The sequence below is a fragment of the Rhodofomes roseus genome (assembly GCF_022264815.1).
Source record: "Rhodofomes roseus strain CIRM-BRFM 1785 chromosome Unknown C8Q71scaffold_20, whole genome shotgun sequence".
NCBI lineage: Eukaryota > Fungi > Basidiomycota > Agaricomycetes > Polyporales > Fomitopsidaceae > Rhodofomes > Rhodofomes roseus.
Window position 1 is genome coordinate 274,648 of NW_025952976.1, and position 27,081 is coordinate 301,728.

General features: G+C 56.3%; 9 protein-coding genes across 9 annotated transcripts; 4 read left to right on the plus strand and 5 right to left on the minus strand.

Moving 5' to 3' along the window:
• The first annotated feature begins 282 nt into the window (after window positions 1–282).
• On the plus strand, window positions 283–2,409 carry C8Q71DRAFT_775661 (HAD subfamily IIID h). The gene is made up of 12 exons (XM_047924618.1): window positions 283–517; window positions 573–682; window positions 734–841; window positions 903–982; window positions 1,043–1,234; window positions 1,302–1,416; window positions 1,470–1,545; window positions 1,605–1,614; window positions 1,666–1,771; window positions 1,829–1,862; window positions 1,908–2,069; window positions 2,125–2,409. Exons 1-12 carry the CDS (start codon window positions 383–385, stop codon window positions 2,161–2,163), a joined length of 1,167 nt encoding a protein of 388 aa, XP_047775702.1. The 5' UTR covers window positions 283–382; the 3' UTR covers window positions 2,164–2,409.
• A 159-nt stretch (window positions 2,410–2,568) lies between these two features.
• On the plus strand, window positions 2,569–4,190 carry C8Q71DRAFT_775663 (uncharacterized protein). Its single transcript, XM_047924619.1, has 5 exons — window positions 2,569–2,656; window positions 2,720–3,127; window positions 3,184–3,455; window positions 3,504–3,930; window positions 3,992–4,190. The coding sequence occupies exons 2-5, from the start codon at window positions 2,834–2,836 to the stop codon at window positions 4,076–4,078; spliced, it is 1,080 nt and encodes a 359-aa protein (XP_047775703.1). The 5' UTR covers window positions 2,569–2,656; window positions 2,720–2,833; the 3' UTR covers window positions 4,079–4,190.
• Window positions 4,101–4,611, minus strand: C8Q71DRAFT_244942 (uncharacterized protein). The gene has a single exon (XM_047917263.1). The coding sequence runs from the start codon at window positions 4,493–4,495 to the stop codon at window positions 4,199–4,201; it is 297 nt and encodes a 98-aa protein (XP_047775704.1). The 5' UTR covers window positions 4,496–4,611; the 3' UTR covers window positions 4,101–4,198.
• Window positions 4,612–4,728: 117 nt separating this feature from the next.
• On the minus strand, window positions 4,729–6,695 carry C8Q71DRAFT_860711 (alpha/beta-hydrolase; the record flags this gene model as incomplete). The annotated part of the gene is made up of 6 exons (XM_047927818.1): window positions 4,729–4,974; window positions 5,033–5,680; window positions 5,735–5,953; window positions 6,003–6,117; window positions 6,171–6,317; window positions 6,367–6,695. 6 exons carry the CDS (start codon window positions 6,693–6,695, stop codon window positions 4,729–4,731), a joined length of 1,704 nt encoding a protein of 567 aa, XP_047775705.1.
• Window positions 6,696–9,544: 2,849 nt separating this feature from the next.
• Window positions 9,545–12,268, plus strand: C8Q71DRAFT_798457 (nuclear protein; the record flags this gene model as incomplete). Its single annotated transcript, XM_047925814.1, has 13 exons — window positions 9,545–9,561; window positions 9,610–9,797; window positions 9,860–9,967; window positions 10,026–10,123; window positions 10,177–10,590; window positions 10,648–10,834; window positions 10,890–10,948; window positions 11,002–11,070; window positions 11,142–11,334; window positions 11,392–11,431; window positions 11,490–11,696; window positions 11,750–12,067; window positions 12,130–12,268. The coding sequence occupies 13 exons, from the start codon at window positions 9,545–9,547 to the stop codon at window positions 12,266–12,268; spliced, it is 2,037 nt and encodes a 678-aa protein (XP_047775706.1).
• Window positions 12,269–12,618: 350 nt separating this feature from the next.
• On the minus strand, window positions 12,619–13,229 carry C8Q71DRAFT_860713 (uncharacterized protein; the record flags this gene model as incomplete). Its single annotated transcript, XM_047927819.1, has 3 exons — window positions 12,619–12,846; window positions 12,906–12,992; window positions 13,044–13,229. The coding sequence occupies 3 exons, from the start codon at window positions 13,227–13,229 to the stop codon at window positions 12,619–12,621; spliced, it is 501 nt and encodes a 166-aa protein (XP_047775707.1).
• A 100-nt stretch (window positions 13,230–13,329) lies between these two features.
• Window positions 13,330–14,483, minus strand: C8Q71DRAFT_909871 (uncharacterized protein). Its single transcript, XM_047929065.1, has 3 exons — window positions 13,937–14,483; window positions 13,740–13,879; window positions 13,330–13,689 (listed from the first exon to the last, which is right to left on the minus strand). Exons 1-3 carry the CDS (start codon window positions 14,450–14,452, stop codon window positions 13,605–13,607), a joined length of 741 nt encoding a protein of 246 aa, XP_047775708.1. The 5' UTR covers window positions 14,453–14,483; the 3' UTR covers window positions 13,330–13,604.
• A 4,352-nt stretch (window positions 14,484–18,835) lies between these two features.
• Window positions 18,836–21,576, plus strand: C8Q71DRAFT_245256 (aminotransferase). The gene is made up of 11 exons (XM_047917264.1): window positions 18,836–19,095; window positions 19,143–19,193; window positions 19,249–19,308; window positions 19,731–19,956; window positions 20,030–20,175; window positions 20,229–20,305; window positions 20,357–20,543; window positions 20,599–20,685; window positions 20,744–20,776; window positions 20,826–21,291; window positions 21,368–21,576. The coding sequence occupies exons 1-11, from the start codon at window positions 19,033–19,035 to the stop codon at window positions 21,481–21,483; spliced, it is 1,512 nt and encodes a 503-aa protein (XP_047775709.1). The 5' UTR covers window positions 18,836–19,032; the 3' UTR covers window positions 21,484–21,576.
• A 1,959-nt stretch (window positions 21,577–23,535) lies between these two features.
• On the minus strand, window positions 23,536–25,519 carry C8Q71DRAFT_860716 (FAD/NAD-P-binding domain-containing protein; the record flags this gene model as incomplete). Its single annotated transcript, XM_047927820.1, has 11 exons — window positions 23,536–24,006; window positions 24,059–24,188; window positions 24,242–24,369; window positions 24,423–24,476; window positions 24,530–24,605; window positions 24,665–24,897; window positions 24,954–25,036; window positions 25,091–25,208; window positions 25,260–25,345; window positions 25,401–25,455; window positions 25,508–25,519. The coding sequence occupies 11 exons, from the start codon at window positions 25,517–25,519 to the stop codon at window positions 23,536–23,538; spliced, it is 1,446 nt and encodes a 481-aa protein (XP_047775710.1).
• Window positions 25,520–27,081: the final 1,562 nt, after the last annotated feature.

A 27,081-nucleotide genomic window follows, 5' to 3' on the forward strand; every position in this document is an offset into this window, starting at 1 on the left:
TTGCTTTAGCTGCTGTTTAAATTGTCGCCCCTACGTGTGCGCAAACACCGACTATCGTAACCTCCGTCACCTACGGTTTTCTCATACTCGGTCAAGCAACCTCTGAGCAAGCTCCAAGCAAGCCATACCGGCCAGGCGGAGCGAAGCGAAGCAATCCCTTGTACAGATGACGAAGACGGGGTCACCGGGGGTGCACTGTGGTGCACACTGCAGCCTGACGCGTCCCCGTCACACTCACGTGAGGACGCGTAGCCGTGTTGCACGACAAGCGCCCGTTGCACTGTCCGATGGACCCACAAGCGCACATATATATGTTGACCTTCTACTCTGTGGCCACCCCTCAATAAGCCTCACTTCCACCTGTCTCTGGTCACTCCGTATCATGGATAGCTTACAATCACTCAACCCACTGCCTAATGCTGCTGGTACTCTGGCTTCCACTGGCAGTGCCACTCAAAAGCCCCAGGAGACCATAAACATCGAGACGGCCGAGCACGCGACAACAATTACAGCAGCGGTGGGTACGATCTCTAACAATGCGAGACGGAAGGTGCTGAGAGAGATGCTAACAGGATACAGCACCGCCGCCTGCCGCGGAGGCTGAGATACCCGAGAAATGGATACATCTATCCTTCACCTGGTCCGGTAAGCCATTCGGTTTGGACATCGCGGAGTCAGATAGGTACGCATTTCGCCTTTGTTGTTATGCTTTTGAGCTCAAAACGCTACCTAGGGTGGACGACCTCAAGGCTCTGTTGCAGAGCTTGACAGATGTTCCTCCAGAGCGACAGAAGATCCTCGGTCTTGTGAAAGGAAAGCTGCCGCCAGACGAGGAGACTATGTGAGTCGATGTCGGTTCTTGGTTTATCAGAAGTACCCCTGAACCTTCCCAACGCTCGCAGCGGCAACCTGAAGCTTACGAGCGGGAAGAAGTTCAGTCTAGTTGGGACGCCTCAGGGACAGGAGATCAAAGATCCTTCACGTATGTGCTTCATTCTTCTCCCTATATCCTGACCTCGAGTGTACCAATTGATCTTGTCAGAACTCGAGTTCTTGCCTGACGTCGTCAACGATCTGGATATCGACTTCTCTGCGAACCCTGAGGCAGCGAGCGCCTACATTCACGATCAACGAAATCAGCGGAAGATCCGGGAATGCACAAAGAAACTGGAAGTCAACATTATCCATCCGCTGCGAGAAGGCAAACGATTGTTGGTCTTGGATCTGGATTATAGTACGTGCGATTGGTGTCTTCGATGACCATGACGGGAGAACATAACGGGGCATCGCGACGTCTGCAGCGATCTTGGATACGAAACCTCTCACCTCCGGAGCGCTGCCACCGCATGAATGTGCAAGGCCACGGCTACACGAGTTTCTCGAAGCAATCTATCCTCACTATGACATCTGCGTGTGGTACGTACTAATCGAGCTGTCGCTGGGCAACGAATGATGAACTTCCTGCCCAGGTCACAGACGAGTTGGATATGGCTCGAAACGAAGTTGGCTGAACTAGGTATGATTGGCGGAGGGCGTGCCTATGAGGTATGTTTTTGGGGCTTGCTCAGTGCGACGAAGCACCTAATCGATTCATTTCTCCGTAGATATCGTTCGGTAACCGCTATCATGATACGCCGCTGAGAACGTTAACTGATGTCGGTGTAGTTCTTGACAAGAAGTGCATGTTCTCTGTTTTCTCAAGACGTGACGGCAAGCCGTATAAGCATCACGTCAAGGCCCTGCAGATCATCTGGAACCACTTCCCACAGTTGTCCGTACCTGTCCCGTCGTCTCGCTGTCCTCCATCAATCGCTGAAACTATGACTAGCAACGCAAGCAATACGATCCACGTAGATGACTTGGTACGCCCCTTGACACGTGTGCGTCTGTCATCCTGACCTTTGCAGGGGAGAAACTTCGCCTTGAACCCGGGTCAAGGTCTGAAGATCACGCCGTTCAAAGACGCGCGCCTCCCACAATCCAGGGCAGATAGAGAGCTTGACGGGCTCGCGCGGTATATGATACATATTGCTACGGTACACCAGGACTTCCGGGACGTTGATCACAAGGTGAGCCTCATTGTGCTGGGAGATAACACCAGGCTCTGACAGTATCCATACACAGAACTGGCAGTATGTCGCGCGTGGGCTTCCACCGGCGTGACAGGGACGCCTGCGCGTTGATTTAGAGACATGGACAGTCTTTGGGAATTAAGGAATCATCTATGACTTGTGCTCCCGCGCTTGGGACATTGTTTGGCTCTGCGGAAGGATGCAGTGACATAAGCTTGTTCGTGTAGGACAACACCGTACGGGTCTGCAAACGTAAAACATTGGGATGATTGTATATATTAGGGTCGCACATGTACTACTATGATAGCAATGCATAGAAGCAGCGTCTTGTACCACACATCGTACTCCTAGAGGCCCGAAGCTTGAAGCCGAGGCTTCTCACATAAGTAGGCTCAGCGGCCTCTGAGGCTCGGGGCGGCATCATGATGGCTTGCGGAGCGTCCAAGAGGTCTTCTTTATGTAAGGTCTGCCTAGGGGAGACTATTGCGGAGCGGGCGCTCGGGCTCTGGGCTGCACTTGCACTGCACTTCATGCGATCGTCTCAAGTTGTCTATACCCAGCTGTTCTAATGCAACACCAGTGCAGTGAGCCATGAAGCTTTGGAAATAGTCGCATAGCTCTCAATGCCAGGTCCATCGAGGACACAGTAGGCTATCGTCGGCGGCACGGATGGCCGCGGCCGGGTACATACAGCAAGCAGCTCAAGTGACCCCACCTCGGGATGTCCACGAACAGTCGGCTTTTGTTTCATGCCTTAACACATGCGCCCATCTGTGCTAAGGTCACAGGTATCCGTGCAGGCCGTTGTTCTTCACCCTCGGACGGCGAAGGTTGTTCAGCACACTGTTGTGTCGAGCCAATTCTCTCTCAGGCTTTGCGCATTCAAGTCCTCTATACACCCAGGCGGGACATTTGGGGGGAAGTCGCTAGCAACTATGGCCTCCAAGACCCCATCTATTCCGAGACAGTCAGCAAGTGTGGTCGTTGTCAACCCTCAGAACGAGGTGCTCCTCGTCCAGCGTAATCCGAAGTCGTTGTCGTTTGCGGGCGCACATGTACGTCACTGTCTATGAATTCCGTGCTAGAACTACACAGGGGCCGGTGAGAACAGGTCTTCCCAGGTGGAAACTTTGACCAGAAGCAAGACGACTCGATTGGGACGACGGCAATCAGAGAGGTGTTCGAGGAAACAGGGCTGCTGCTGGCGTCCAGAGTATCGGGATCTGGTGGTGGGCCCTCGCATGCAGAGATGGACAACGCACGAGAAGAGATCCACTCGCAGAGACGGCTGTTCAAGGACTTCTTGTCTCAGCATGGTCTCGAGATAGAGCTGTCTGCGCTTTGGCTGTTCACACAGTGGATCACCCCGCCTCACATAGCAAGGTAAGCCAAGCGGAGCCGTACCCTAACAGGGCTGATGTATCTGGCCAGACGATTCCACACTCAGTTCTACGTGACGTTCCTCGAGGGTGCACCAGCCGGCGGCTTCACCTCCGGAGGAAAGCAGGAACGTCTTCCGACGCCAGACGGCGGACAGGAGGTCATCGCCGCGCGTTTCGTCCACCCTCAGACAGCGCTCGCAGAAGCCCGCGCGAACAACATCGTCCTCATGCCTCCGCAGGTCTACCTACTTTCCACGCTAGCGGACGTCCTCACTGGGAACAAGAACACGGAGGCGCAACGGGAACGTATCCGTGCCCTGTCACAGGGGGTGTTCGGGCAGATGGTCGTGCAGCCGCGTGCCCTGCCGCAGCGAGACGAACAAGGTCGGACAGTTCTCACCTACCAGGGGGACGAGGCGAGGGGCGGGGCGAAGGGTCGCCTTCACCGCTGTGTGTGTAAGTTTCAGAAAGACGGGGTACGTGGACTTCATTTCCGCCGGACCCGGGTGTTTCGTGCTGAGGGCTCGTGTTGTGCAGGTTGCTATTGATGTGGTGCTTCAGCGCAACTTCGATGTATTCACGGAACTGGAGAGCGTGTTGTCGTCTACTACTCCTAAGTTATAACCTGCTTGACGACGTTGTACTCGTACATTTGCTATTGGATACTGTTCGGGATTATAGCCGAATGTTGAATATCCCCGTAGCAGATTGCATCTGACCTTGGTGGGTCAAGCCCTATCGGCATTACATTCGTTGTGTGTGCTTTGAACAAGGTAACCGTCTCCCATACCACCTATTCTGCGTACTGCGGAGAATCGCAATGTAGAAACACAATACAATATCATTGCAACAACATAGGAAAGGGCAATACAGAATTCGTGGACGCGTAACAACCGTGACGGACCGTAAAATGCTACAGGGGGTGGCAGTGACGACTGCTCGTGCGAATGGCACACGTAGGGATACAAGGGTGACAGACCAAGCCAGACCAAGGGAAACGAGACCGAAAACACGCAAACCAAAGAAAATGATCCAAAACATGCTGTATGTGCATGCGAAAAGCGTGCGAAGGGGAATAAATACCGATGCAGCGGACGATAATCCACCTATTACGGGAGGATGAGAAGATGAGAACCGATTAACCACAAGGGCATAGGGTATGCATCAAAAGCAATAGCGAGCGTGGGTCCATGATCCTGCGACAGTTCGTAGGATACCTTGTAGATGAGGGAGGAAAGTCTTGTTCATTTGCAGTATTGTTCCACCAGGCCGATCTAGATGTCGTAGACCTGGTAGTCGTAAGGAACGGCGTCGCCCCACTGGCTCGGATCGCACGCGCCGACTGCGTAGGTGCCAGAGCCTCCGAGCTCAAGGGCGCTGATCGCTTGGCCGTCTGTCGCGCTCCAGGTTGCGTACGAGCCGGAATTAGGGTTGCCCGTGCGGAGGAACTGGTAGTAGCGGGCCTGAATTTCAGTGATGAGTGCGGACTGCGCGCTGGTCGGGCTAGGCGCGGTGCCGAACTGTAAACGCACGTTAACGAGACGGTCCTAGCGAAACAACCAAGTAGAGGGAACATACCACGATCTCGATGTCATCCTGGTGGCAGACAGAACCTGAGTCAGTGCACTCCGGGACGTCCGAGTTTCCGGGGTACGACGCGCCCGCGGTGTACATGCCCACGTACGCCGTGCCGCCGCTCGACGCCCAGTTGCGCGCAAACGTCCACGTAGGGCACCGCCAGACCTGGTCCGTGCCCATTTGCGACAGCTGCGGGCGCGCATCCTGCGTGCCGTCCGCGTTCGTGGTCGAGGGGGCGTACGACGAGTAGCTCAGCAGGCGGCTGCCGCTGACCGAGCCGAACGTGCCGTCGACGACATCGTCGTAGTACGAGGCGCTGATGGCGCTCGGGAACTCGGAGTAGATTGTAAACATAGCCTCATCCACGACGTTAGTAACCATGATAGTCTTCGACTGCGACGGGAAAGGAGCGGTGAGGTCGAGGGGGCTGGTGATCAGGTCACCGTCGCGGACGGGGCGGATCGGCTCGGATTGACCAGCGGCAGGGACTGTGCTGTAGGCGTTGTTCGAGAGGGACGTCTGCGCAGTTAGGATATCGTCGAGCGAGAGGGAGTCTAAGCACGACGTGTCCGAAGCACTGCAAGACAGCTGTTGGTTGAAGTAGTTCTGAAGCGAGCTCTGCATAGTGGTGTTGAGGAAGCCATAATCCTGCAGACCGATCAATATCTTCATGATTCGTGGGGTGTGTCAAACTATACACACCATTGGGTCCGATTGCAAGATGGCGTACTCGAAGAGGCTGGACGCGGATGGCGCAGCAAGCAATGCCCTGATCATATTTGCCCCCGAGCTCTGGCCATCAACAGTAATCTTGGACGCGTCGCCGCCGAAGCTCAACGCAACCGTTTGCAGGAACTGGAGCGCCGTGATGGTATCCTTGACCGCCAGATTCGTCTGTCCGTTGGGGGCCATGAAGCCGAGCTGCAAAGATGGTCAGTCTAACGACTGCGACCTCATGAATGTCACTTACTGCCCCCAAACGGTACTGGATGACAGCGACGATAGACCCCGTGGCGGTCGCAAGAGCAGAACCATCCAGTCCTGCACCTGTCGCAGATCCGGAGGTAAATGATCCTCCGTGGATCCTGGCATGCCGATCAGATTGTGTCCGTCAAATGCGACAGAGTGCGACACATACCACATGAGGACAGGCGCGTTACTTGCGGGAGTCACGGAAGACGGGACATAGAGGATCATAGACAAGCAGTCTTCGGAGTACCCAGACGCATCGAGGTCGTTCTGGGGGCACGCGAGCGGTAGCCCGGATGCGTTGGAAGCACCCGACCTTGCTGAACGTGAGTTTGGAGGAGATGAAAATAGGCAATAGGACATACGGGAGTGCCCAAACGGTTGCTACAGACGATGGCTGCCAACGGTCCGCGCTGCCGTACTTGACAGCGAACCTGACGACACCGGACGTGTCAACGGCGCCCTCCGCCGTGCCGAGGGGCGTTGAAACCGAAGTGGACAACGACGTCGACAGAGACCTCGAGCAGAGGAACTCCTGGATCCAGGGTGGCGAGTACTCGCACCACCACGCGCCCGATGGGATAGACGGGAACTTGAGGTCAGCGATGCTCGTGCGAGACGCGTCGACGGGCACCGCTGCCGTCTGGGAGGACAGGGCGAGGAGAGAAGCGACCAGTGCTAGGAGGGCGACCATGACGAGCGAGAAATAGAGTGCCAAGGTGCAGTGTCTAGGAGGGGGAATGGGCTCGTGAGGAGATCGAGCGGAAGAGCAGGCCTTATAAGGAGGAAATCTAGGGCCGCACTCGAACCTGCGAGCCCGGCGGTAGGGAGCTCGGACGGAGAAGGTAGAGGTAAGGGACAGAGAGCTGTGCCGGAAGACATGCTTGCCCTCCTCGCTCTTTTGGGAACAATGCAGAGAGCGAAGAAGATGCAGCGTTGCCAGATTGGCCGCCGCGTGCCTCGTCCGAATACCTTGCCTGCCATATCCGGATGTCCCTTTGTTCCCAGAATGGCAATTCCCAGGCGCCCCATCATCCACCGCGCGCGGCTCGGCGTGAACCTGGTGTGAACTCTCGCAGGCCCGTCGCCCACCCTTTCGTCCGTGCCTGTTCCCTCGTGGCGTCTCTGGGCTCCAGAGCGGGAGGCTCTCTGTGCTCGCCGTCCGGAACCAGGCACTCCCGGCGGCAGAACGTCCATCGTTAATTATGCCATCCGCCGACCAACAACGCTGCCCAAATCCGCACAGGCACAGTACCGCACCGTTGGCCTGGACAGTAGCTCTCTCCATAAGAACAGGACTCACTTCGATATCGCCTACTGTGATGCCCATGAATGCCATCTTCCAGTTCGGTCCCCGTGAGTTTCACACCGACCACACACCAAAATCGGTGCCGATTGATCCAATTCACCACGAGGGATTGAGCCCATTGGACGCGCAGGCCGGCGGTGTCCACTCGCAATGTGGGCATCGAAGAACGTCAGGGAGAAGCAGTACACCGTCGACGTCCGCCGGGTGATGCTAAATGAATGGCTTTCAACTTCGCAGCCCAACTGCCCAGCGAACCTTATGGAGCAGCAACCTCATAGTAGTGGATTTAGTAAATCGAGCTGATGTCTGCAACTAGCGTACCTTGGCGGAGGTGCGCGAACGATCCGTAACATCGTGCCCTTCCCACACGTGGGCTGGTCCCGCGAAATGAGCGCCAGCAACAAACTTACGGGTCCGCGCAGATCTTAAACTTGCGATCGTCACCGCTGGTCGAAAACGTGGCAGGCGTGCCTAGCGTGTCGGAGGTTTTTGGAGACTGTTGGGTGAGGTCCGGTAGCCCGGTGAGCCTAAGTCTGGACTCGTGCAGATAGCTCTGCAGCGGTAAACGGTGGGTCGCGCGACAGACAAACGGTGTTAGGCCTCCGTGCGTTCCTGGATGACGAATACGCAGCCGGTGCGTCCTGATAGAATTGAGAACAAGGTTCAGGGGAGCTGGAAATAAGGCACGGGCTCTGTAGTGGCATACAAATGGGCATGCTTGAATGAATTGACTTTCGGTGAGGCTGATGGAATCGCAGATGTCAGGGCGACAGAGAATGTGGGATTGAATCGGACCGTTCGATACGCCTGCACCGGCCTATGGAATATCTTTTGAATCGCTTTAGCATTCTTCGCAACGACATGAGCTTTTGGCACAGAATAAATATATGGTCGTTAGCCTAGAAAGAAGTCAGCAGCGTCAGGCGGTAAGCGTCATACTCTCTCACCGGCTGGCGCTGCTACACAAAAGGGCAATCGATCCGCGCAGGAGCGCACACTGCATCGGCGTTTTCTCTGGAATTTCGGGACTCAAGGGCAAGTTGCCGAAAAACGAAAGTCAGCACAGCGGCATCACGGCTATGTAACAGAGGAACACTGTCCCAAGAAACCTACAGGTGATCAGCGCCTGTGGAGCACGTTGTTGAGAATACAAGACCTACCTCTGGCGGAACGAGGTGAGGGTTGAGCAAGTTGACTTGCTGGCAATCTATGTGTGACCGAGAGATCAAGCCGAACACGCAGGTCTGATTTCGCACCGGCTGAGGGTGTGTTCCGGGAAGCACGATGTCATAGAAATGTAGCAATGGAGACCTCACGGCTAGAAAGGGAATGCCATCCGTTGTGATACCGGCGCACCGCGACCGTGTTCTTTCGCCAGGCTAAGTCGACCGTCGTTCCCGAGCGGGTGAGTCGCGAAGACACATTGAGAGCGAGCCGCCCGCGCGCTCTGGCATGCTACAGTGTCCAGAGTCTCCAGACGGTGTGATGCACACGATGGACCACATGAAGGTCGCTAGGTGCCATGGTCGACATGAGAGTCGACGCCTTTTGGTCGTAGGGATCGTTCCCTCCTGGAAGGAAAGCGGCAGGCCTACGGCTATCTCATGGACAGTGCACACATGTCACTCATGGTTGTTCGTGCATGATTAGGGTGGCGTCTGGTAGCTGGCCGACCGTAGTCTATTTCGGGGCCACGACTCGGAGGACCCTACAATTGATAGAATGTATTGCAACGGAAAACAACGCTATATAAATGGATGCTTACCGCCCGGTACAACAGCGAACACTCTGAGCGCAAAGGGGGTCCCAATTTTAGGCAGCAGCTTGGGAGGAAAACAGACCCGGTCTGGTGCACCTTCAGACTTGCAGTGCGCGGCGCCCTTCAAGTTCTGTATTATACATCCGCCGGATACCGAACATGCCAGGTTGCCTAGCAAAAATCTCGGATCTTTCCCAGGTCGCGTGATAGAAACGATATGCCTTCTACGAGGACCCTCGCAAGGCGTACACTAGCGATGAGGAGGCAAGGAGAAAGGCCACTACCGCCAACTTGAACTTCGGTCGACTCTAGCCAGATCTCGATCTTGGTCTTCTTAGGGACGAACCGAACCGAGCTGAGTTGAGCGCTTGGGGCCTGTTCATGTGAGGTCACCGGCAAGTCGGACGCATCTTCAGCCACAGCTACTCGCAACCTCTCCGCCTGCGTTCAAGCCAAGCTGAAGCCATATTCTCCAATGGCTTCAATGAAGATGTAAGCGTTGTTCACAGGCTGTGGATATGGGAACTGATGATAATGAAGTCTCACTGTGGGCTCGCCCGCTGGTTCAATCCGCGAGCTCTTCACCAAAGTCAAAGCCCTCGACGCGAAGCATGGCAAGTTCGACCTCCTACTTTGCGTCGGCGACTTCTTCGGACAGCCCAAGGAGGAAGGGGAGGCGTATTTGGAGGATGACGAGGTGCTGCTGCTGCTGGAGGGAAAACTGGAAGGTCGCGTACGCTATGTTCGTCCGACTCGCATGTTCTGCTCACAACAAGGTTGCGCGCTGCAGTGCCCGTCGAGTGCTATATCATGCAAGGCGAACATCCACTGCCTGCTCCTGTGATTGAAAAGTTTGCGAAGACTGGAAGTGCACTCACAAAGGGCGTGCACCTACTCCGTACGCATTCACTGCAACTTACGCCTCCGGGAAGCTCACCTGGCGTTAAACATCCCAGACAAGTCGGGAGTAATCATGACACCGAAAGGACTGCGTATTGCCTGCCTTGGAGGTACATACGATTCCAATCTATATGTTGCATCTGAATCGGCGCATGTATGTATTCACCCTCAAGGCGTCCTGCCGTCACTGATGTGCCACCCTTGCAGGGGTTCACCTCGCCCTACTTTACGTCACAGACAGTAGACAGACTACTGTCTAACACGCTGACCACCTCAAAACCCGGAGGTCAACAAAACTACACCTCGCTCGCCGCCATCAAGGCCAATGCGGCGACCTCCCAACTCGTCGACATCTTCATCAGCAACGCCTGGCCATCATCCATTACCCATGCATCCAATGCTCCTCTTCCCGACCCCGCTCTTCTGTCCATTGGGGTTGACCCTGTCGCCGAGATCGCCCAGAGAACGAAGCCACGCTACCACTTCGCTGCGGGCGGAGGGAGCCCGCCAAAGTTCTGGGAACGTGAGCCGTTCGTGTGGGACGAGGACAACGGGCGCGTGACGCGTTTTGTGAGTCTGGGCGCATTTGGCGGGCCGCCGACGGAGGGCAAGAAACAGCGAGTGAGTCGGCTGTGTCTACACTTGAGTCTCTTCAGTGACCAGCTGCGATAATGGCAGTGGTTCTATGCGTTCAGCGTAGCGCCAGTCACCCCAGACAGTCCGCCACCTCCTCGACCAGCGAACGCTACGCAAAACCCATTCATAGGAGAGGTCGCGCGCCCGCCAAAGCGACCGCTTGAGTCGGATGAGGGTGCGAACTACCGCTGGGGCGACGTAAAGCAGCCAGGGAAGCGTAGCCGAACAGGTAAGGGGTGGATGCTTCCTATCAGCAATTTCGATTTCGTTAATCGCTGTCGCAGATGGAGAGCCGGGCAAGCCTCCGGCGGGCTACAAATGCAAGATCTGCGAGGCGCCAGATGTGAGTCCGACATTGTTTCGTGCGGGCCTTGTCTTATGTCCTTCGCAACCTAGCACTTCATAACAGACTGTCCGGACCGAGCAAAACCAAAAGAAGGCTACATCTGCAAGGTCTGCAACGAGGTCTGTGTGTTTGCTTCACATCGTAATATGCGTTTTAAATTGTTTTACATTGACTGAGATGCATGGTGTAGCCCGGTCACTTCGTACGAGACTGTCCGGTCAAGAACGCGGTTGGTGATACAGGGGGGCGAAAGCCGAAGGAAGGCTACGTATGCAGAGCATGTGGGAGTGAGAACCATTTTATCCAGGATTGTCCTGTTGCAAATCAGCCCAGTGCTGGCCGGGGCGGCGGTCGTGGACGAGGGCCCCCGAAAGAGATTGCTCGTACGTTCTCATGACTACTGCCCCCTGCGTACTCGCTGACTCAATTCCCTCGCATAGCCGACGAGTGCTGGTTCTGCTTGTCAAATCCTAACCTTGCGTGCGTTGCCCTTCTTTGTGCTCCTGCAACTCAGATCTGATAGCTGGTTTACGCATAGGAAACACCTAATCGTCTCGATTGGCACAGAGTGCTATGTCACACTTCCAAAGGGTCAAATTATCCCTACACATACAGCAAAAGACCACCCGAATGCACCGAGGGTGCCCGGAGGCGGGCATGTCCTCGTCGTTCCTATCACCCACTACCCAACATACTCCTCTATACCTCCCGACCTTGCTCCCCCCATTGTGAAGGAGACCGACCGGTACGCACCAGATCATCATGTCCCAAGATAACCCCTTACAACCCGCGCTCAAGGTACAAGGACGCACTACGCTCACTGTACGCCAAGCACGGTGCCGCACCGGTATGTTTCGAGGTCGGCCGGCTCTCAGCCAAAGGTGGCCACGCCCACGTGCAGATCGTGCCCGTCCCGGAAAAGCTCAAAGACAAGGTTGAGGCGACGTTCCTCGACGAGGGCCGCCGGCACGGCATCGAGTTTGAGGCAGACGCAGAGGAGGCGCTCCGGAGCTGCGAGGGCGGGCGCGGGAGCTACTTCCGCGTCGACCTGCCCGACGGGCGGAAGATGGTGCATTTGCTCAGGGACCATGCGCCGTTTAGCGTGCAGTTTGGACGGTGAGTGCGCGTTTGGATGTTTGGATCTCGTGCGAAGATCTGATATTTGATGCGATGTTCAGACAAGTGTTGGTTATGCTGTTGGGTATGCAAGAACGGTTCGATTGGAAAACATGTCTACAATCGGAGGAAGATGATAAGTCGGATGCTGAGGCTTTCAAGAAGGCCTTCGGTCCTTTCGACCCTTCGTTCATTGCATGAAGGACAAATACATGTAACACTACCTGTGCTCTAATAGTCTGTTTGTCATCGTCGCCCCATAGTCGGCCTGATGGTCGTGCTGTAGTCCATACAGAAAACCGGCATGCGATGAGTTGCTTTCAAAGAAAGCAGTGCGCTCAACCGCGAGTGGTGCTGCATATCGGGAGGACCCATCCTACGTGCCGGCCGCGTTCAATGGCATGAGCGGTGGCAACGTCTGGTGCGAGTGGCGTTGGGCTAGCCAAGATCATGGGAGTGTCGACTCGGTCTCTGTGCGTGAGCACTGGATAAATCGGTCGACGCTACGAGTGTGAATATGGGGTAGAGCTCACCATTCAACGAGAGGTCCACTAGTCATCATCCTCATAGTCCTCACTATCCTCATCGTCTGAGTCGTCTAGAACATCCTCGTTAGTGTCAATGGTCTCGCCAGTTATGTTCCCCGCCTCCTCGTCCATATCTTCCATGTCGGCATCGAGGTCTTCCTCCGCCTCGGAGTCAATCTCGTCGTCCATGACAGACGCCTCCTCCTCATCTGAATGCTCAGAACCGTCCGAATCACTCGAAGCTTCTCCTCCCTGTCGACGGTTGTCTGATACGTGAGGGCGCCCAGAGGCTCGATAACGTCGTCGCTTACACTCGCGTCGTTCTTTTCCTCGTGTTGCGTGAACGTGCGTCCGATTGGCACAAGGAAGTTGAATCCTCTACCCCTGATATCTGCTTCCTACGCACGTCCGTCAGTGAACAGCGCCCGGGAGCGAATGCGTGCGCATACAAGATCATCGAGCTCGTCTTCCTCATCACTCAAGTCGTCCATCTCCTGCTGCAAGTTCCGCCGACTGTTGAGCCGGCCTGGTCTTCCATACTTCTGCAGCGGTGTAGGATGCGGCTGTGGCGGTCTCGGGAGGAGAATGGGGAAGAGTGCGCCACGGGGGAGGACAGTCGGCGAGGCTACGGACATGGTGGTACGCGTTGAAAGGGTGAACGGTCACGTGGACTTTGACGCAGTCTATCACTCCGACTTGATCGGACTCAGACTCCAGAGCGCTACGTTGAGCGACGACGCGGCGACGCTTGCGCCACGGTGGTGGCGCAGTCGTTCAACATTCAACCCCGTCGCTCGACCAAACTCATTCACTCCTTTTAATCTCGAACGAACAGGACACAGCCAAGATAGCATTAAGAATAAACAGAGGATACATCCGACAGCAATACAACACAACACGAACCTGGAATGACGACAGCAGTGGCGTACATCGCAAAGCAACTACACAAGCACGAGAACTACGAGAAGCTCAAAAGGAGAAAAGGCGTTACGAACACAATGCGCGGTGTGTTATCGAGCCTGATTTTCGGCCACAGATTTTCTGCAAGTTTTTTTCTGATGTCTGCGCAATGAGGAGGTCCGATTGCTCTGGAAACTAAATGGAAACCTGTCAGCGTTGTTCATGTCAAAGGGTGATCGACGTACATTGTATGACATTGGGTGCACTTGAGAGGCTTAATACGCTTCTCTGGGGGCAGTCGACTCTGGTGTGTTGACGTTATCTCGTGTCTGTCGCGACTCCGTGAGTCGTCGTTCACGGTTATTCTGCAGAGTATACACGTTCTCTGTCGAGATAATCCTTGTCAACATTCGAAATGAAGGAGAGACTGCCATTCACAAACCTTTCGTCTGCGAATATCGTTCTTGACCACTCGGAACGGCTCGTCCCAGACTAGCTCCTCTTCCTGCACGGTCGCTCCTTGCGAGCTAGTGCTCGCGGCCACTTGAGGCCAGGTGGCAACAGGTACGGCGATGTTGTCTTCCGTATCGACCTTTACGTCCAAATAGGCCTGCGACGGAACTTGGGGAGCGATCGGCAAGCTCCCGAGGAGCTCATGGAAGGAAACCGACGGTGCCGGCGGGACGGGGTGGAATGTGCCGGCTAGCGAGAGATGAGCGGCGCTGGTCGACGCCGCGGCGAGCGCACCGTTGTACGCGCGCGTCGTCTGCAACGGGATTGCAGCGGCGTCCGAGGTGTACAGTTCTGTGCCTTCCAGCACTGGGAACGGCGGGTTGAAATAAAGGCCGTCCCACCCAGGTATGAAGTCGGTTACACAAGCTCCCGGGCCGTACTCAGAGGGACTCGCGAAATCGTAGCAGCTGCTGAATTGCGATTCGTAGGGGTGGTAAAAAGACATTGTGGTCGGGATATGGGAAGTCTTCGTGTTCAGGGACCTCTGTGGGATGTGAGGAACAAAGCGGAGAAAGGGCCACGACTATTTATAGCCCTCATGGACTGTGGCGCTCGTGACCCAGTCGATCAGTTCCGGCGTACTGGACGAACATCGAGAAAGAAGTTCCGGGAAACTGGATAGGAGGTGAATTTGAACCACATAGGCTAGTTCGAGGGGTGCGTAGTTAGCCGAGCCGTGAGACCCGCCCGAGCGCATTGAACGCTTTGTTGGGCTATTGTCTCCATGGTGGCCACACGAGGCGTTTTCCAAACGGTACAATCCTTTGTCCCTTGGTATGGTACGCTTCGAGGTCGAAATTCTAGAGCGTCGTGTGGGATTAAGGTTTTGAGTGGCCTTGGAAAATCGATGACCGTGTCCCTGTTTATAGATAATAGATAGGGGCTACCGACAAAATTGCTGAGTTCTGGACAGCAAGCAAGGTGTTTCAGCTCTTCCCATATGACTACATCTATGTCATACTAACCTCGCTGAGGTTACCCTTGCATGGCCGTTCTCAATGTGCATAAGAATGAGCACCTCAGGGATTTCGTGACGTTTGGCATCGATATCATTGTGTCAGTCCGGCGTGCCTCGTAACGCGACCGAACAGCCGTCGGAAGACAGTTGGGACCGCGTAGGGTGTGAACGGTGGACAACTGCATAAGGAGGGTGATACAACGACATCTTCGCAAGATCCTCCTGCCGAAACGGGACAGTCACCAAGAAGCATCCGCGGCAAGGCGGAGTGGTGCGGAGGCAAACTGGACTTTCCCCGATAAGGCAGGTTGTGGTGCGATCACGCTCGCTTCCGGGCGCCGGCGCTAGGCTCTTTCGGTCACTAGGGCTGCTCAATTCTCGCCGCCCGTTCGTCGGTTCGTCGGGCACCTGCCCCGTAAGGCAGGTAGCATCAGATCCGGATCAAGCCCGACAGATTCCCGATTGATCCAGCCACCGCCTACCGAAAGCGGCAGGACCAACGAGAGAACGAGCTCAGGTCAGCTCACTTCCCGACTGTACATTACTTACGAGGTGTCGGATGTGTACGATACCCACAGAATATTTGAATCTTGCCAATTGCTATGGGATGCATGTACACAGTGTCGAGGGCTCGCTATCAGTGGGCTTACATAATCACATAGGTAGTCAGCAGTAACTTTCCGTTAACGCGCGTGTTCACTGCTGTCAGTTCACAGTCTTGAGTCTCGTTTCTAGTCGGGCTATTCATCGCGTTTTTCTTCCCCTGCCGCTCTCTCATCTGTCCCGACAATAACCTACATTGACTGCTAAAAATGTTATGTAATGCATCTTACATTTACATTCTTTAACTTCGAAATCGCCGTTCACAGCTCTGCGACGGTAAACCAACCAGGACGTGAGCGCTTGAGCGCTTGAGCTCCGAGTCACCCTAGGCTCGTCCTCTGGCTGGTGAAAGGTCGTATCGGTCAGTGCTAAGTATCGACGAGTCGTTGAGCGCCATTGTCCGTAGGCGGTGGCTGGATTAGTCGGGAATCTGCCGGGCTTGATCCGGATCTGATGCTACCTGCCTTACGGGGCAGGTGCCCGACGAACCGACGAACGGGCGGCGAGAATTGAGCAGCCCTACTAGAACCCTCGACATCGGTCCGTTACTCTGTAGGCCCCAACGCACTGGATCGTCCGGTATGCAGTCAAGCTTCAGTGAGAGCAATAGTTGCTGCTGAAGGCTACAGCGCAAGGCAAAGGACCTGATGGGCGTACTTTGGAGAGCCGCAGTAAATACCACTGGCACGAACTCCTCCCCGGAGTGCTGATCGCTGGACTTGGGATGTCGCAGGCTTGGCATATAAGACCTTGTTCCTGGAATGGCCAGCACTTTGCCGAGCGGAAGGATCTTGACGCTGCGACTAAGACAGATGAGATCGGCAGATGACCTCGATCGCAAGCCATGCGCTATCGCCGGCGGACGCGAAGATCCAAAGAATATCGACCTTCGGCGTGGTCTGGTTCGATTTGCTTTGCTTGCCCACTTTGCTGAAGCGCCCTATACAGTTGCATATTGCATTATCATGTAGACAAGATGCTGACAAGCGGTTGCTTTTGGACTTCTGACGGTTCAGAATTGAACAATCTGGAGACAACGCCACTTCAAGCGGCGTGGTTGAAGACAAAGGCCATGGTCTCGTACAATTTGTTTCAGGGTCCAGATGGTCCCTTAGCAACGTTTGTGGCCATATTACTAGCCTGTTTGGGTATGCTCATCCTCGCATCTAAGTACTAGCTCTGTTGCCCCTTTCCTGACGCGTCATCGGGAGACGTGTCCGAGTCAATGAATGGGCGTTGTTCTGCTCGCTCTGTCGCGCCTGTACTTGCTATGCTGTCGATGCGCATATCTTGCTTTGCCGTCTGCCAATTGCGCTGTCGCCGACATCCTCCATACTAATAGCTGTGTTTTGCTCCGCGTCGTCGCGCTACTAGTATCTATTGCTATTGATCTTGTAGTCACCGCATCTCATTATTTTTCACCCCATATACCACTGCTTCTGGTCGCCCCGACAACAGGTTCATGGGAGGGCCGCATGCAGTTCATCGAAGTCCGAGTCGCGCGTGTAGCACGCGTCGCGAACAGTGGCGAAACCCTGTCATGTGACCGTGTTGAACAGGCCAAGTCATCCAGCGTGGAGATCCCTTGTGGCGGAGGTCGCTCTTTCGTTCTCGTCTGCTCGTTTTCGTGCGTCGCCACCATCACAGATACGCTGCCGACTCTCCTTCGCGCTGCCTTTCCACACGCAATGCAGTCAGCTGCCCAGTCCGTTGCAAGTGTTCGCTTCGCTGGCACGAATCCAGTCGGACTCGGAGTCGCCGGACGCGACATCAAGTCGAAGCTGCGCCTCTAGCACACCTGGCTCGAGAGCTCGTCAACGCAGGCGTGTCTGTAGGTGTCGAGCACGCATATGACAATGCGTGTGCTCATTCGAGGACGGGGTTCTGCCTTCGCCGCAGTAGTTCACGCCGGACATCGCTACCTGAGGCGGGTGTGCGCCACCTCGCTCATACGGAGATGGACGCGGTACATGTGTGTACTCCCAGCTGTTTTGGAAATGATATAGCCTTCTGGGTCCCAGAGTTCGTTTGCCTTCGAGATACCCCTCGTCAAGGCCTCGAAGTGAGTTCAACTCGTGCTTGACGGCCTACTTAGACTGGTGGACGCCTGACTGAAGGACTGGTCTTTGCTTGTAGCAGCTCATGTCGCTCCAGAATGCAAACGGCAGCCTTGGAACACTGAGAAGACCACGCGCAAACTCGTGATGAGATGGCCCCTGAATTCATGATGTTCGCTAGGCACTGTTCTGGACACCCACGGCTTTCGTCAACATGCCATGCGCGACATTGTCTTGGTTAACGGGTTTCCTTCGCGAGACTCTTCACGAAGGCGTCTGTGATACAGCTCAGGGTAAGTCTTGCTTGGCGTCACAATTCATTTAATACTCACGGGTCATCTTCTATGCACCGCGTATCTCCGATGGGCCGCCTTTCGCCGTGATTCAAGCTTGTTCTTGATCTCAACCACCTTCAAGTTCTGTGTCCACAAGCACATCCAGCCTGCGACGTTCGGCGCAGATAGCTAAATGGTGAAACGCGACCACAGCGGCCCACAATTGATCGGGCATGATCGAGCGCGGCGCAACGATCGATCGCTGGCGGACATGGCGACGGCCCTCGACGGCCCCGATGCGCCCGGAGGGCCAGCGGAGGACGCACCCGTCGGCGGATGAATCTTGACGGCAGATGGTCAGCCCGGCTGGTAGGGAGGTGGCCCGTGGGCGGATCATTCGACGGGCGCGTCTTCCGCACGAGAGCTCAAAATGCCGCGAGTCTGTCGAGCATGTATGGGTTGTTAAGCACTTACGCGAGACTTCAGTACTAAGTAAGTACTAGAGAGGCCACAATAGGACGGGATACGTGTACAGAAAGCCTCCTCTTCGTCATTGCGAGAGACGGTAAGCATTCCTTCGAACCATCATCGTCGCGTTCACTTCAAGAGGCTACAGAGCACCTTGACCTCATGGCATGCTCTCCGCTTCATGCTTTCCATGCTGCGCTAACGGGTTTCCGCTATTCGCAGGGACATTGGTGGCGCACAGCAGATTCTCCGGATCAGCGCTGCTCGAGTTGCCCGAGGAAGTCGACCGCGCAGCATCTCATTTGCCCCTTCGATTGGGCATGGCTGCGGCGTGTCTGGGCCTGCCGCAGTGCCGCCGTACACACGCTGGAGGTGAGGCTGGTCAGGCTGTGATGCTGGGCCAGCGCGAGGGGGGCCAGCGCGCGGCCGGGGAGGACGAGCCAATGGGAGCGCGCACAGGCCAGGGCGGCCGGGGGCAATTGACGTGGGGTGACGCGACCCACGTGACAGTCCGAAAATAGGCTGCGCGCGTCGACGCGGGGGCATCCATCGTGCCCGGCAGTGCACCAATCTGATCGTCGCCAGCACCCCGTCCCAGTCTTCCTCTCGCACTTCCCCCAGCTCTTCACTTCGTCACTCATATTTAGATCCCCCGCGCGACGCCATGGCCGCCACCATCCCCGTCCCCCACTTCAACACCAAGCCCTCACTCTCTCTCAAGAAAGCCGTGAGTCGTCCAGCGGCACGCGAGATAATATCTGACACAGAGTCAAGGACGACGCCATGAAGCACATGCACCACGAAAGCCAGTCTGAGGCTCACAGGGTGCGCAGACACGCTCGCATTCCCTGAATATGCACCCGCTCACCTATGCACCCAGATCTTCCGTGAGTCTGCCGGACATGGCCCCAGAGGTCTTCTGCCCCAGACTGTCAACCCGGTACGTCTGCATTGCATGCTTAGTGTTTCGTGGGAAGGGGACACGACTGTGTATGCAGTCGGAGGGACATCGCTCGACGTGCATACGGGCCTCGCGGGCACACAGCGGCGCCCACTAGGTACCGCTAGCCAATCCGGCGAGGCGCACGTTGCTCGAACCAGCCATGCTACTGGTAAGCTGTGTCGGACACAGTTGCCGTATGTGCTTGCCTCCCAGGGTTTGCCGGTAGACCTGTGATAGTGGTCAATTCCAAGGGGAAGGCAGGGACTGGCTCCGAGTCCCTCGTAACGGTCTGCTGCGCACTCTACCCGGAAACCCGCGTTACTCGTGTCCTCGCAGCGTCCGCTGCTATTTCACGAAACATCTTCCCCCCGCAACGACTATGGCGTCTCGTCAGACGTCTGCTGACGCGTGTTCGACAGGATGAGGAGACCGTGCCTGGTATCCAGCACCCGGGCAGCACCGGTGTGATCTACTGTTCCGATCGCGCGATGGCGAACGGGTTCAACTACGCCTCCTCGCACGAGTGGTCCAACCTCGGCCAGGGTGCGCCCGAGGCGGGCCCCATCCCCGACGCGCCCCCAAGGCCGACGTCTATCAACGTCCCCGTTGACTCGCTCGAGTACGCGCCCACCACGGGTGTCAAGGGTGCGTATGCGTGTTTGCATTTGTTGGAGTGTGAGGGTGACGTGATGCTGACGTGCCTGGGCGCGGATGATAGAGCTCCGCGAGGCGGTAGCAAAACTCTACAACCATACGTACCGCGAGGGCAAGGAGAGCCAATATACGTATGAGAACGTGTGCATCGTCCCCGGCGGGCGCGCCGGCTTGTCGCGTGTCGCGGCGGTCATCGGCGATGTCTACACGGTGAGCATGCTGTCTATTGTGGACAATGGTGTGTTGTCTGAGGCGATGTGTAGTCGTACCAAGTCCCCGACTACACCGCGTACGACCAGGTCCTCAGCGCGTTCAGGCGGCTCGTGCCTGTCCCTACTACGTAAGTCGACAATAGATGCGTTCGTCGACTACTCACTGATTCATTGCGCAGTTTGGAGGAAGAGGACCACTACCACTTCAACATTGAGCAGACGCGCAAGGACATCCGGAGCCAGGGTCTGCAGGTCATTATCGCCTCAAACCCGCGCAACCCGACGGGCCAGGTCATCCGAGATGGCGAACTGCATGCCCTTGTCGACCTCGCGCGCGAGACGAGCACGACGCTCATCTTGGATGAGGTGCGTCTACCGCGTGAAACGAAGGCTTTTGGACTGATCGAATGGTGTGCAATAGTTCTACTCGTGGTATATCTACCCGGAGAACGATCAGGACTATGGCAAGTCTGTGTCGAGCGCGGAGTTCATTGAGGATGTGAACCAAGTGAGCAAGCAAACTCCCCGAGGGTGTGCATCAGCATTAATCGCATACTTTTCCTCAGGACCCCGTCGTCATCATTGACGGTCTCACCAAGGTAAGCAAATTGAACGTATTAGACAAGATGATACTCATGCCCTCCACAGAACTGGCGTCTCCCAGGCTGGCGCATCTGCTGGGTCGTTGGGCCCAAAAACCTGGTCACCGCGCTCTCCCAATCCGGCTCCTTCCTCGACGGCGGTGCGAACCACCCGCTGCAGCTCGCCGCGATCCCCCTGCTCGACCCCGAGCGCGTGAAGCAGGAGAAGCTCTCGCTGCAGCGGCACTTCAAGGCGAAGCGCGACCACGTGCTCGCGCGGCTGAAGGCGATGGGGCTCAAGGTCCGCGTGCCGCCGCAAGCGACGTTCTACGTGTGGCTCGACCTCGAGGGCCTGCCCGCGCCGATCAACAACGGGTTGACGTTCTTCGAGGAGCTGCTCAAGGAGAAGACGATCGTGATCCCGGGCATCTTCTTTGATATTAACCCGTCCCACCGGAGGAACCTGTTCAACTCGCCGTGCCACCACTTTGTGCGGCTGTCTTTCGGCCCGCCGCTCGAGGACCTCGATAAGGGTGGGTGTCTGTCTATTGCCTTGCGATGCGCATTGGGTTTCTGTGTATGATGGTGTGCTGATGAGAGTGTTGTCAGGTCTGCAAGCGATGGAGCACGTGCTGCAGAAGGCACGGGGCGAGGGCAGACGCCACTTCGGGCATGGGTACAAGAAGAGTATCGACTCGCCCACCTCTCTCGCGACGTTTGTCTGAGCGGTTGTGTGTTCTCTTGCAGGGCTGTTCTACGAACACTCGTTCTTGGACGGTCTCTGCTGCGTGTCGGAGTGGGGTGTGGAGATGTGAGGCGTCGTCGCGGTGCATGCGTGTGTACGATGGTGCGGAACGAAGAAGTGGCCGGTGGTGTGTATGTGGGCGTGTATGCGTGCGTATGTATGATTGATGTCTTTGGAGGGAATCGCTGTCTTGGGAACGTTAAGCCAGATGTATCTTCGGTTGTTGTACCAGATGAATGAACTATATTGCTCTCATGATGTGTCGAGGAACTCCTTCGTCCTGACCCTCAGGCTGAGAAGGACGGGCGTACCTTTATGCGAAAGTGCGCTGCTCGTCAGATTGTTCGCGGAACAGGCACACTGTCGAACATTCGCAAGATTGTATGTAGACGGTCGAATACTGGAGCGATGCCCGGACAACGTCAAATCACTGGTACAGTGACGCTCCTCCTTCCAATGCGGAGGTTAGCGGGTTACTTGATACTAAGTACGTACCTCCATAAGCTGCGCCCGTGAGATTTTAGTCAAGATTCTGGGGTTCACAAATTTGCTGGCTTGGACTCAGAGACGCGATTGTCAGAAACTAGTATGTACTAAGGTACCTGCATGTACTGGCTATGTGGGACTCGGAGATCAAGCGGGCGTATATGTACGAGCTTGGCGGTGGCAGGGGCACGGGGGATGCCGAAGAGCGCCAGATCACGATCTGCGTGGAGGCAGCAGTCCATTTTGGGCGACGCCGACGTGGCTGCTTGCGCTTGCCCTTCACCCGCCCCCTGCATCTCGGGCTTCACACTGTTCGCCTCCCCATTCACTCTGCGCGATGCTCGCCACGTCGTCAACAACACCCGGTGCGATAGGTCGGAGGCGGCCGCCGCGACGCAACCGGTGCCGTCAGAAAGGCAAGTTGCACCAAAACCTCACTCTTCTTAGAATGGCTGCAGATGTCGCCGCATCGCCTTCGGATGGAGCTGCTAGGAGGTCTCACGAGATGCGAGACGGCCGAGGACGAGTGTCTCACATAGGCAGGGGGTCCGGGGTTGAGGTGGGTCCATCAGGCGCGGGATCACGGCCACCCGCGTGCTGCCTCCGCAGATGATCCCTCTTCCCGGTCCATGTTCTCAGAGCTGCCTGTTGGCTGCTTGAGCTCTCTTCCCGAGCTCATCGAGCACATACAGCGGCGCCAAACTTGCAATATGGGCGCAGCAATTTGGGCGACCTTCGCGCAATCTGCAGGAAGGCGTGCACTCCCGCGAGCAAGCTTCCTCCGAGCAGCGTGCTCGGCCTTCGTCGATAATTTCTAGCCCCGGGACTTGTAGGTGGGGGCTGGGAAACCCGGGAAAGTCGGACGCAGCGAGCATGATGCCGGCAATCGCGTCATGAGGTCGTAATGCTACTCCTCGATTCTGTCCACACGATTGTCGAGGCTCGCGGATGGCTGTCTGCTCTTGCGCTTGTCGTTGGCGCATGGCGCATCGACCACCATTGCACAGTCGAGCCTGGATCTAGAATCGGGCGCTGCTCGCATATGTAGCCGCCACACCATGGACGCAGGCACTAAATACGCAGGCGGGTCCGCCCCCTGCTTCGCGGCAGGCCCCGATCCTCAGTATCATCCCGATGAGCTCATGCCGTACACACTTCCACGCTACTGCAGGGTCGCCTTCCTCAGGGCATCCCGTGTGCGTTCGTGTTTGGTTCGTGCGCTATGATCGCGTGGACTTGGTCTTGGATCGCACGCTGACGGCGAGTACGTGAGCATGGCGCAACGTTGATCTCGCGAGCTTGCATGATGGTTGACCTGGCCAAGGCGGGAAGATCATAGCAATGTTGTGGATTCCGTTCCATGTGCGTATGCAGGATATTAGTGAATTACAGCGATGTGGTAGTGCGAGGAAATGACCAGATGGACAGCATTTGAACGATAGCGATGGTGATGAAGACGATGGCACATAAATCCCATAGATGCGTGTATCCTGTATGCATGTGGTGAAGCCGCGGTTGGCGTTTTGCAGCAGCGCGCGCAGGGCGCTCATGACGTGCTTTCGTCCACGGACAGGACGGTCATATCGCTCCAGCTGAACACGCCCATCTGCGACTGGCGATTCTGGCCGTCGCTGTTCGCGCGTGCGCGCAGGAGGCCCCACTGGACCCACCAGTTGTCGGCCTCGTCCTCGCAATCGTAGCCAAAGATCGTGCGGATCTGCACCCATTGCTCGCCCTCACCGCCGTCCGAAGTGTCGCCCTCGAGGACGTTTTTGCCAGCGCGGTACTTGGCACGCATATTGGCGTTTCGCGCGTCTTGCTCAGGGCCGTCCGGCGTGGTGATGAAGGTGATCATAGATACTTCGCCGTCGAGCGCCTCCGCGCAGCGCTGCTTCCGGAGGTCTTGGAACGCATAGAGGAAGTCTTGTGCTTGTTCTGGGATGGTCAAGTGGTGATACAGCTTCCCAAGGACCGCAGCGTCTTCGATCGCAACCGAGGCGACTTGAATACCACAATGCTACGTTGCCCGGTGATCAGCATGCGCTGGCTACTTCAACGTGCATGCTTACCGGAATGGGATGCGCTGCCTGTCCGATGACAAGTAGCCGACCACTCTCGTGCACCCAATCATCAAGCTCCTCGTACTTGTTGAGGGCCACACGTGTGACTTGCTGTGCACCATGCGCGCAGTGATACAGGCTGATGTTCATCAGTCCATACTCTCACGCAGTCCAAGGAGTGAGAACGCTCACTTGGGGTCCATTTCGGCGGGCAGTCGGCGTAGGAGCTCCGGCTTCGCCGTTGGTGGGTCATCCCAGCCGCCGTCGAGCGGGAACTCTGCCCTGAAAAAGAAATGGAAAGCAATCTCGCGGCCTTGGTGCTTGAACTACGTCAGTTACGCGACTGTGCGCTTAAACGACGTAGTGCACTTACAATCGGGTATCCGGTTGCACCAGCGCTATTGCCCATGGCCACGTAGACAGGGTTCTAGTTATGGGGAAAGTCTGGCTTCAGTCACACGAACGAGATATTCGACTAACCCCCTGCACTTTTTCTAGGAGACGCTTTTCCTCTTGGGCCATCTCTTGCGTCGCTGTCTGGGAGCCAAATTGCAGACTGCAGATAGTATCACATGCTTAGCGCATGAGAAAGGTGCCGAGAAAGGAGGGACGTACTCGAACAATCCTAATCCCGAAGGCTCGATACGCTCCTCACGCCCCAATACGAGACGCCTGCAGAGTCCCCGCTCGCCATCAGCGCCGATGATGATGTCTGCTTGCAGGATCTCCCCGGAAGCCAGCTTCACCGCGCCATCTTCAGGCTCAATGTCCACCACCTTCGCATTGTATCGGATCTCCGCGCCTTGTGATACCGCAGCATCATGGAGGATCTCACAAAGATTACCGTGCTGCTCAGCTGAACGTGAGCGCCACAGAACAACACCCCACGTCGGAGGACACGCACCGTCATGAGCAAGAACTCTCCCCGCGTTTCTCTTAGCAGCTCGTCATCCCAGAGTTGTATACCAAGCAGTTGTCCGGTGTGATCTGGCATCGTGGCTCAGCACCGAGTTAATCCCACACAGCAGCTCGGAGGCTCACACTGTGAGAAGAGCAGAGGATGCGACGTCAGGCCAGCTGCTTTCAAGCTGTCCTTCAAACCCCAGTGGAAGAGGACCTTCGTGCCATTGGGCGCCAAGTGAAGACCGCCAGGGCCCCTCTGGTGCACACAGAGTGAGCCTATCGCGCCAATCCTGACGGGATCACTCACGTTGGATTTGCTATCGCCCTTCTCGAGGAGCGTCACGCGATGCCCGACGCGCGTAAGAGCGAGAGCGGCCGAGAGGCCAGCGATTCCTGTGCATGCCAATGTGTAAGACTGCGTTCGGCGCAAGACATTCGTGCCGCGCACCTCCTCCAACAATGATGAAGTGGATCTTGAGCTCAGCTGCGCTCGAGGATGAGGCCTGCAGGTCGCCACGTCATGCAAAGCCTAGAAGGTAGGAGAGAGGTGCATACCTCTCCGTTCATGGCTGGCAGGGCTGCTTTGATACGTGACAGGGACGAGGAGGGAATGGGGAAGACGGGACGCTGAAATGGCTATATAGCGGATCATGTCCCGCGCAGTGAAAAGGTATCCCCGAACAAGCCTGATTCAGCGCATTGGCTGATGCGGTTGCAGACATCGGCAGGAAGCGGCGCACTGATGTGTTCTGCTCATCAGAACCGCTCGATTTACTTCCGCCCCGCTGTCGAAGCTCCTCCCTGGCGCCCTAACCCTGGCCGTCGATACCTGCCCTTCTCGGCTCATCTCGGTCCCCCGGATAGATCCGCCGCTTCCTGCTCACCCTCGGCCGTAAATCACGTCCCCAGCCGTCTCCGCTGCCTCCATCGCCCCCATGCTGCCCTGCAAGCTCACTCCCCGACAGCGGCCCGTGTGGCCAGTACCGTGCCTGGGGATGATACTCGCGGTGCGGTCTCTGCAATGATGACAGTATCAGCGTCATTTTTTCGCAATGATATCGGCTAACTACTCTGGCTAGGCCCGCTTTTCCCACACCATTTTAACTCCCGCGAACCTGCGCTTTTCATTATGTGCCAAGCAGTCCGGCCTTTAATTCACGTGGCCGTGTTTGTGGCTGACATCGTCGAAAGGACACTCACCGCCTTCCAGCATCCTCCAGCCTCCCCGGCTTGGCCGACTCCTGCTGTTTCATCCGATGCCCGAGTTGAGACACATCCTCGGCACGGCGTTGAAGCTGAAGGTCCGCCGTAAGTTGCATTGGGAAGAATGTCACCCGGCATCTTCTTTTGTCCGTCTACTAGTACCCCACAGTCCCCTCGTGCCAATGCAGCACGTAATTGAGGCAGTTGCAAAACACTGCATTTCGGTCATGCTTAGCGACTCGTACACCACCTGCAGCTTTCTCTCATCAGGTATGTAAGTGGGCAACTGTGATTATCATATCTGCATCGTTGCCGCGGAATCAACAGGTTGAGCATCGGCGAAGACTCATGACATACATTGGTAGACGCCATGATATACGCATGGTATACAACAGTACATGCATGGGAACTTCCGGAAGGAGCAAAATCTGCACACGCGCGTCAACACAGGAATTGCAGCGTCAAGACATGCCTTCGTTCCGCGCGACCGGACGCAGCAAGTGCAAGCCATTCTACCGCCTATATTTCTCCCACTGGGTCCGCAGCCGCCGACATGCAGGGCGGCGCTATGCCGGGGCACATGAGCAGATGTGTATCAGAGTCACAGCGTCACTCAGTGCGCGGACGTCCTACGGACCGAGACGGACCTCTGCGGTTCATCCCATTCTGCTCTAGACTGACCACGGAGCGCGAGCCTGGTAGATGCACGAAGTTGGGATGGGCTGCCAGGACTCACGCTAGTGCCGTTTGACCACTGGTTCCTCCGTACTTCGCCGCGATGCGGCGGCAAACTTGTTGACGAGTTCTAGCTTCTTGCTAAAGTCTTCGTCCGCAAACCGTGGCATGACTTGTCGGACATTGTCCGCGTCGAAGTGGGCTCTTGAACGGTACTCAAGTATCCGCAGATGAGGAGACGTCGTAATTCC

Coding starts and splice junctions, on each gene's coding strand:
- C8Q71DRAFT_775661 (XM_047924618.1), top strand. CDS start 383: ATGGATAGCTTACAATCACTCAACCCACTGCCTAATGCTGCTGGTACT. Junction 842..902: donor CCGCCAGACGAGGAGACTAT/GTGAGTCGATGT, acceptor CAACGCTCGCAG/CGGCAACCTGAAGCTTACGA. Junction 1,863..1,907: donor CGATCCACGTAGATGACTTG/GTACGCCCCTTG, acceptor TGACCTTTGCAG/GGGAGAAACTTCGCCTTGAA.
- C8Q71DRAFT_775663 (XM_047924619.1), top strand. CDS start 2,834: ATGCGCCCATCTGTGCTAAGGTCACAGGTATCCGTGCAGGCCGTTGTT. Junction 3,128..3,183: donor TGTCGTTTGCGGGCGCACAT/GTACGTCACTGT, acceptor CGGTGAGAACAG/GTCTTCCCAGGTGGAAACTT. Junction 3,931..3,991: donor GTAAGTTTCAGAAAGACGGG/GTACGTGGACTT, acceptor CGTGTTGTGCAG/GTTGCTATTGATGTGGTGCT.
- C8Q71DRAFT_244942 (XM_047917263.1), bottom strand. CDS start 4,495: ATGTTTTGGATCATTTTCTTTGGTTTGCGTGTTTTCGGTCTCGTTTCC.
- C8Q71DRAFT_909871 (XM_047929065.1), bottom strand. CDS start 14,452: ATGTCTTTTTACCACCCCTACGAATCGCAATTCAGCAGCTGCTACGAT. Junction 13,880..13,936: donor ACGATATTCGCAGACGAAAG/GTTTGTGAATGG, acceptor TTATCTCGACAG/AGAACGTGTATACTCTGCAG. Junction 13,690..13,739: donor TGCACCCAATGTCATACAAT/GTACGTCGATCA, acceptor GTTTCCATTTAG/TTTCCAGAGCAATCGGACCT.
- C8Q71DRAFT_245256 (XM_047917264.1), top strand. CDS start 19,033: ATGGCCGCCACCATCCCCGTCCCCCACTTCAACACCAAGCCCTCACTC. Junction 20,306..20,356: donor CTCGTGCCTGTCCCTACTAC/GTAAGTCGACAA, acceptor TTCATTGCGCAG/TTTGGAGGAAGAGGACCACT. Junction 20,686..20,743: donor TCATTGAGGATGTGAACCAA/GTGAGCAAGCAA, acceptor ACTTTTCCTCAG/GACCCCGTCGTCATCATTGA.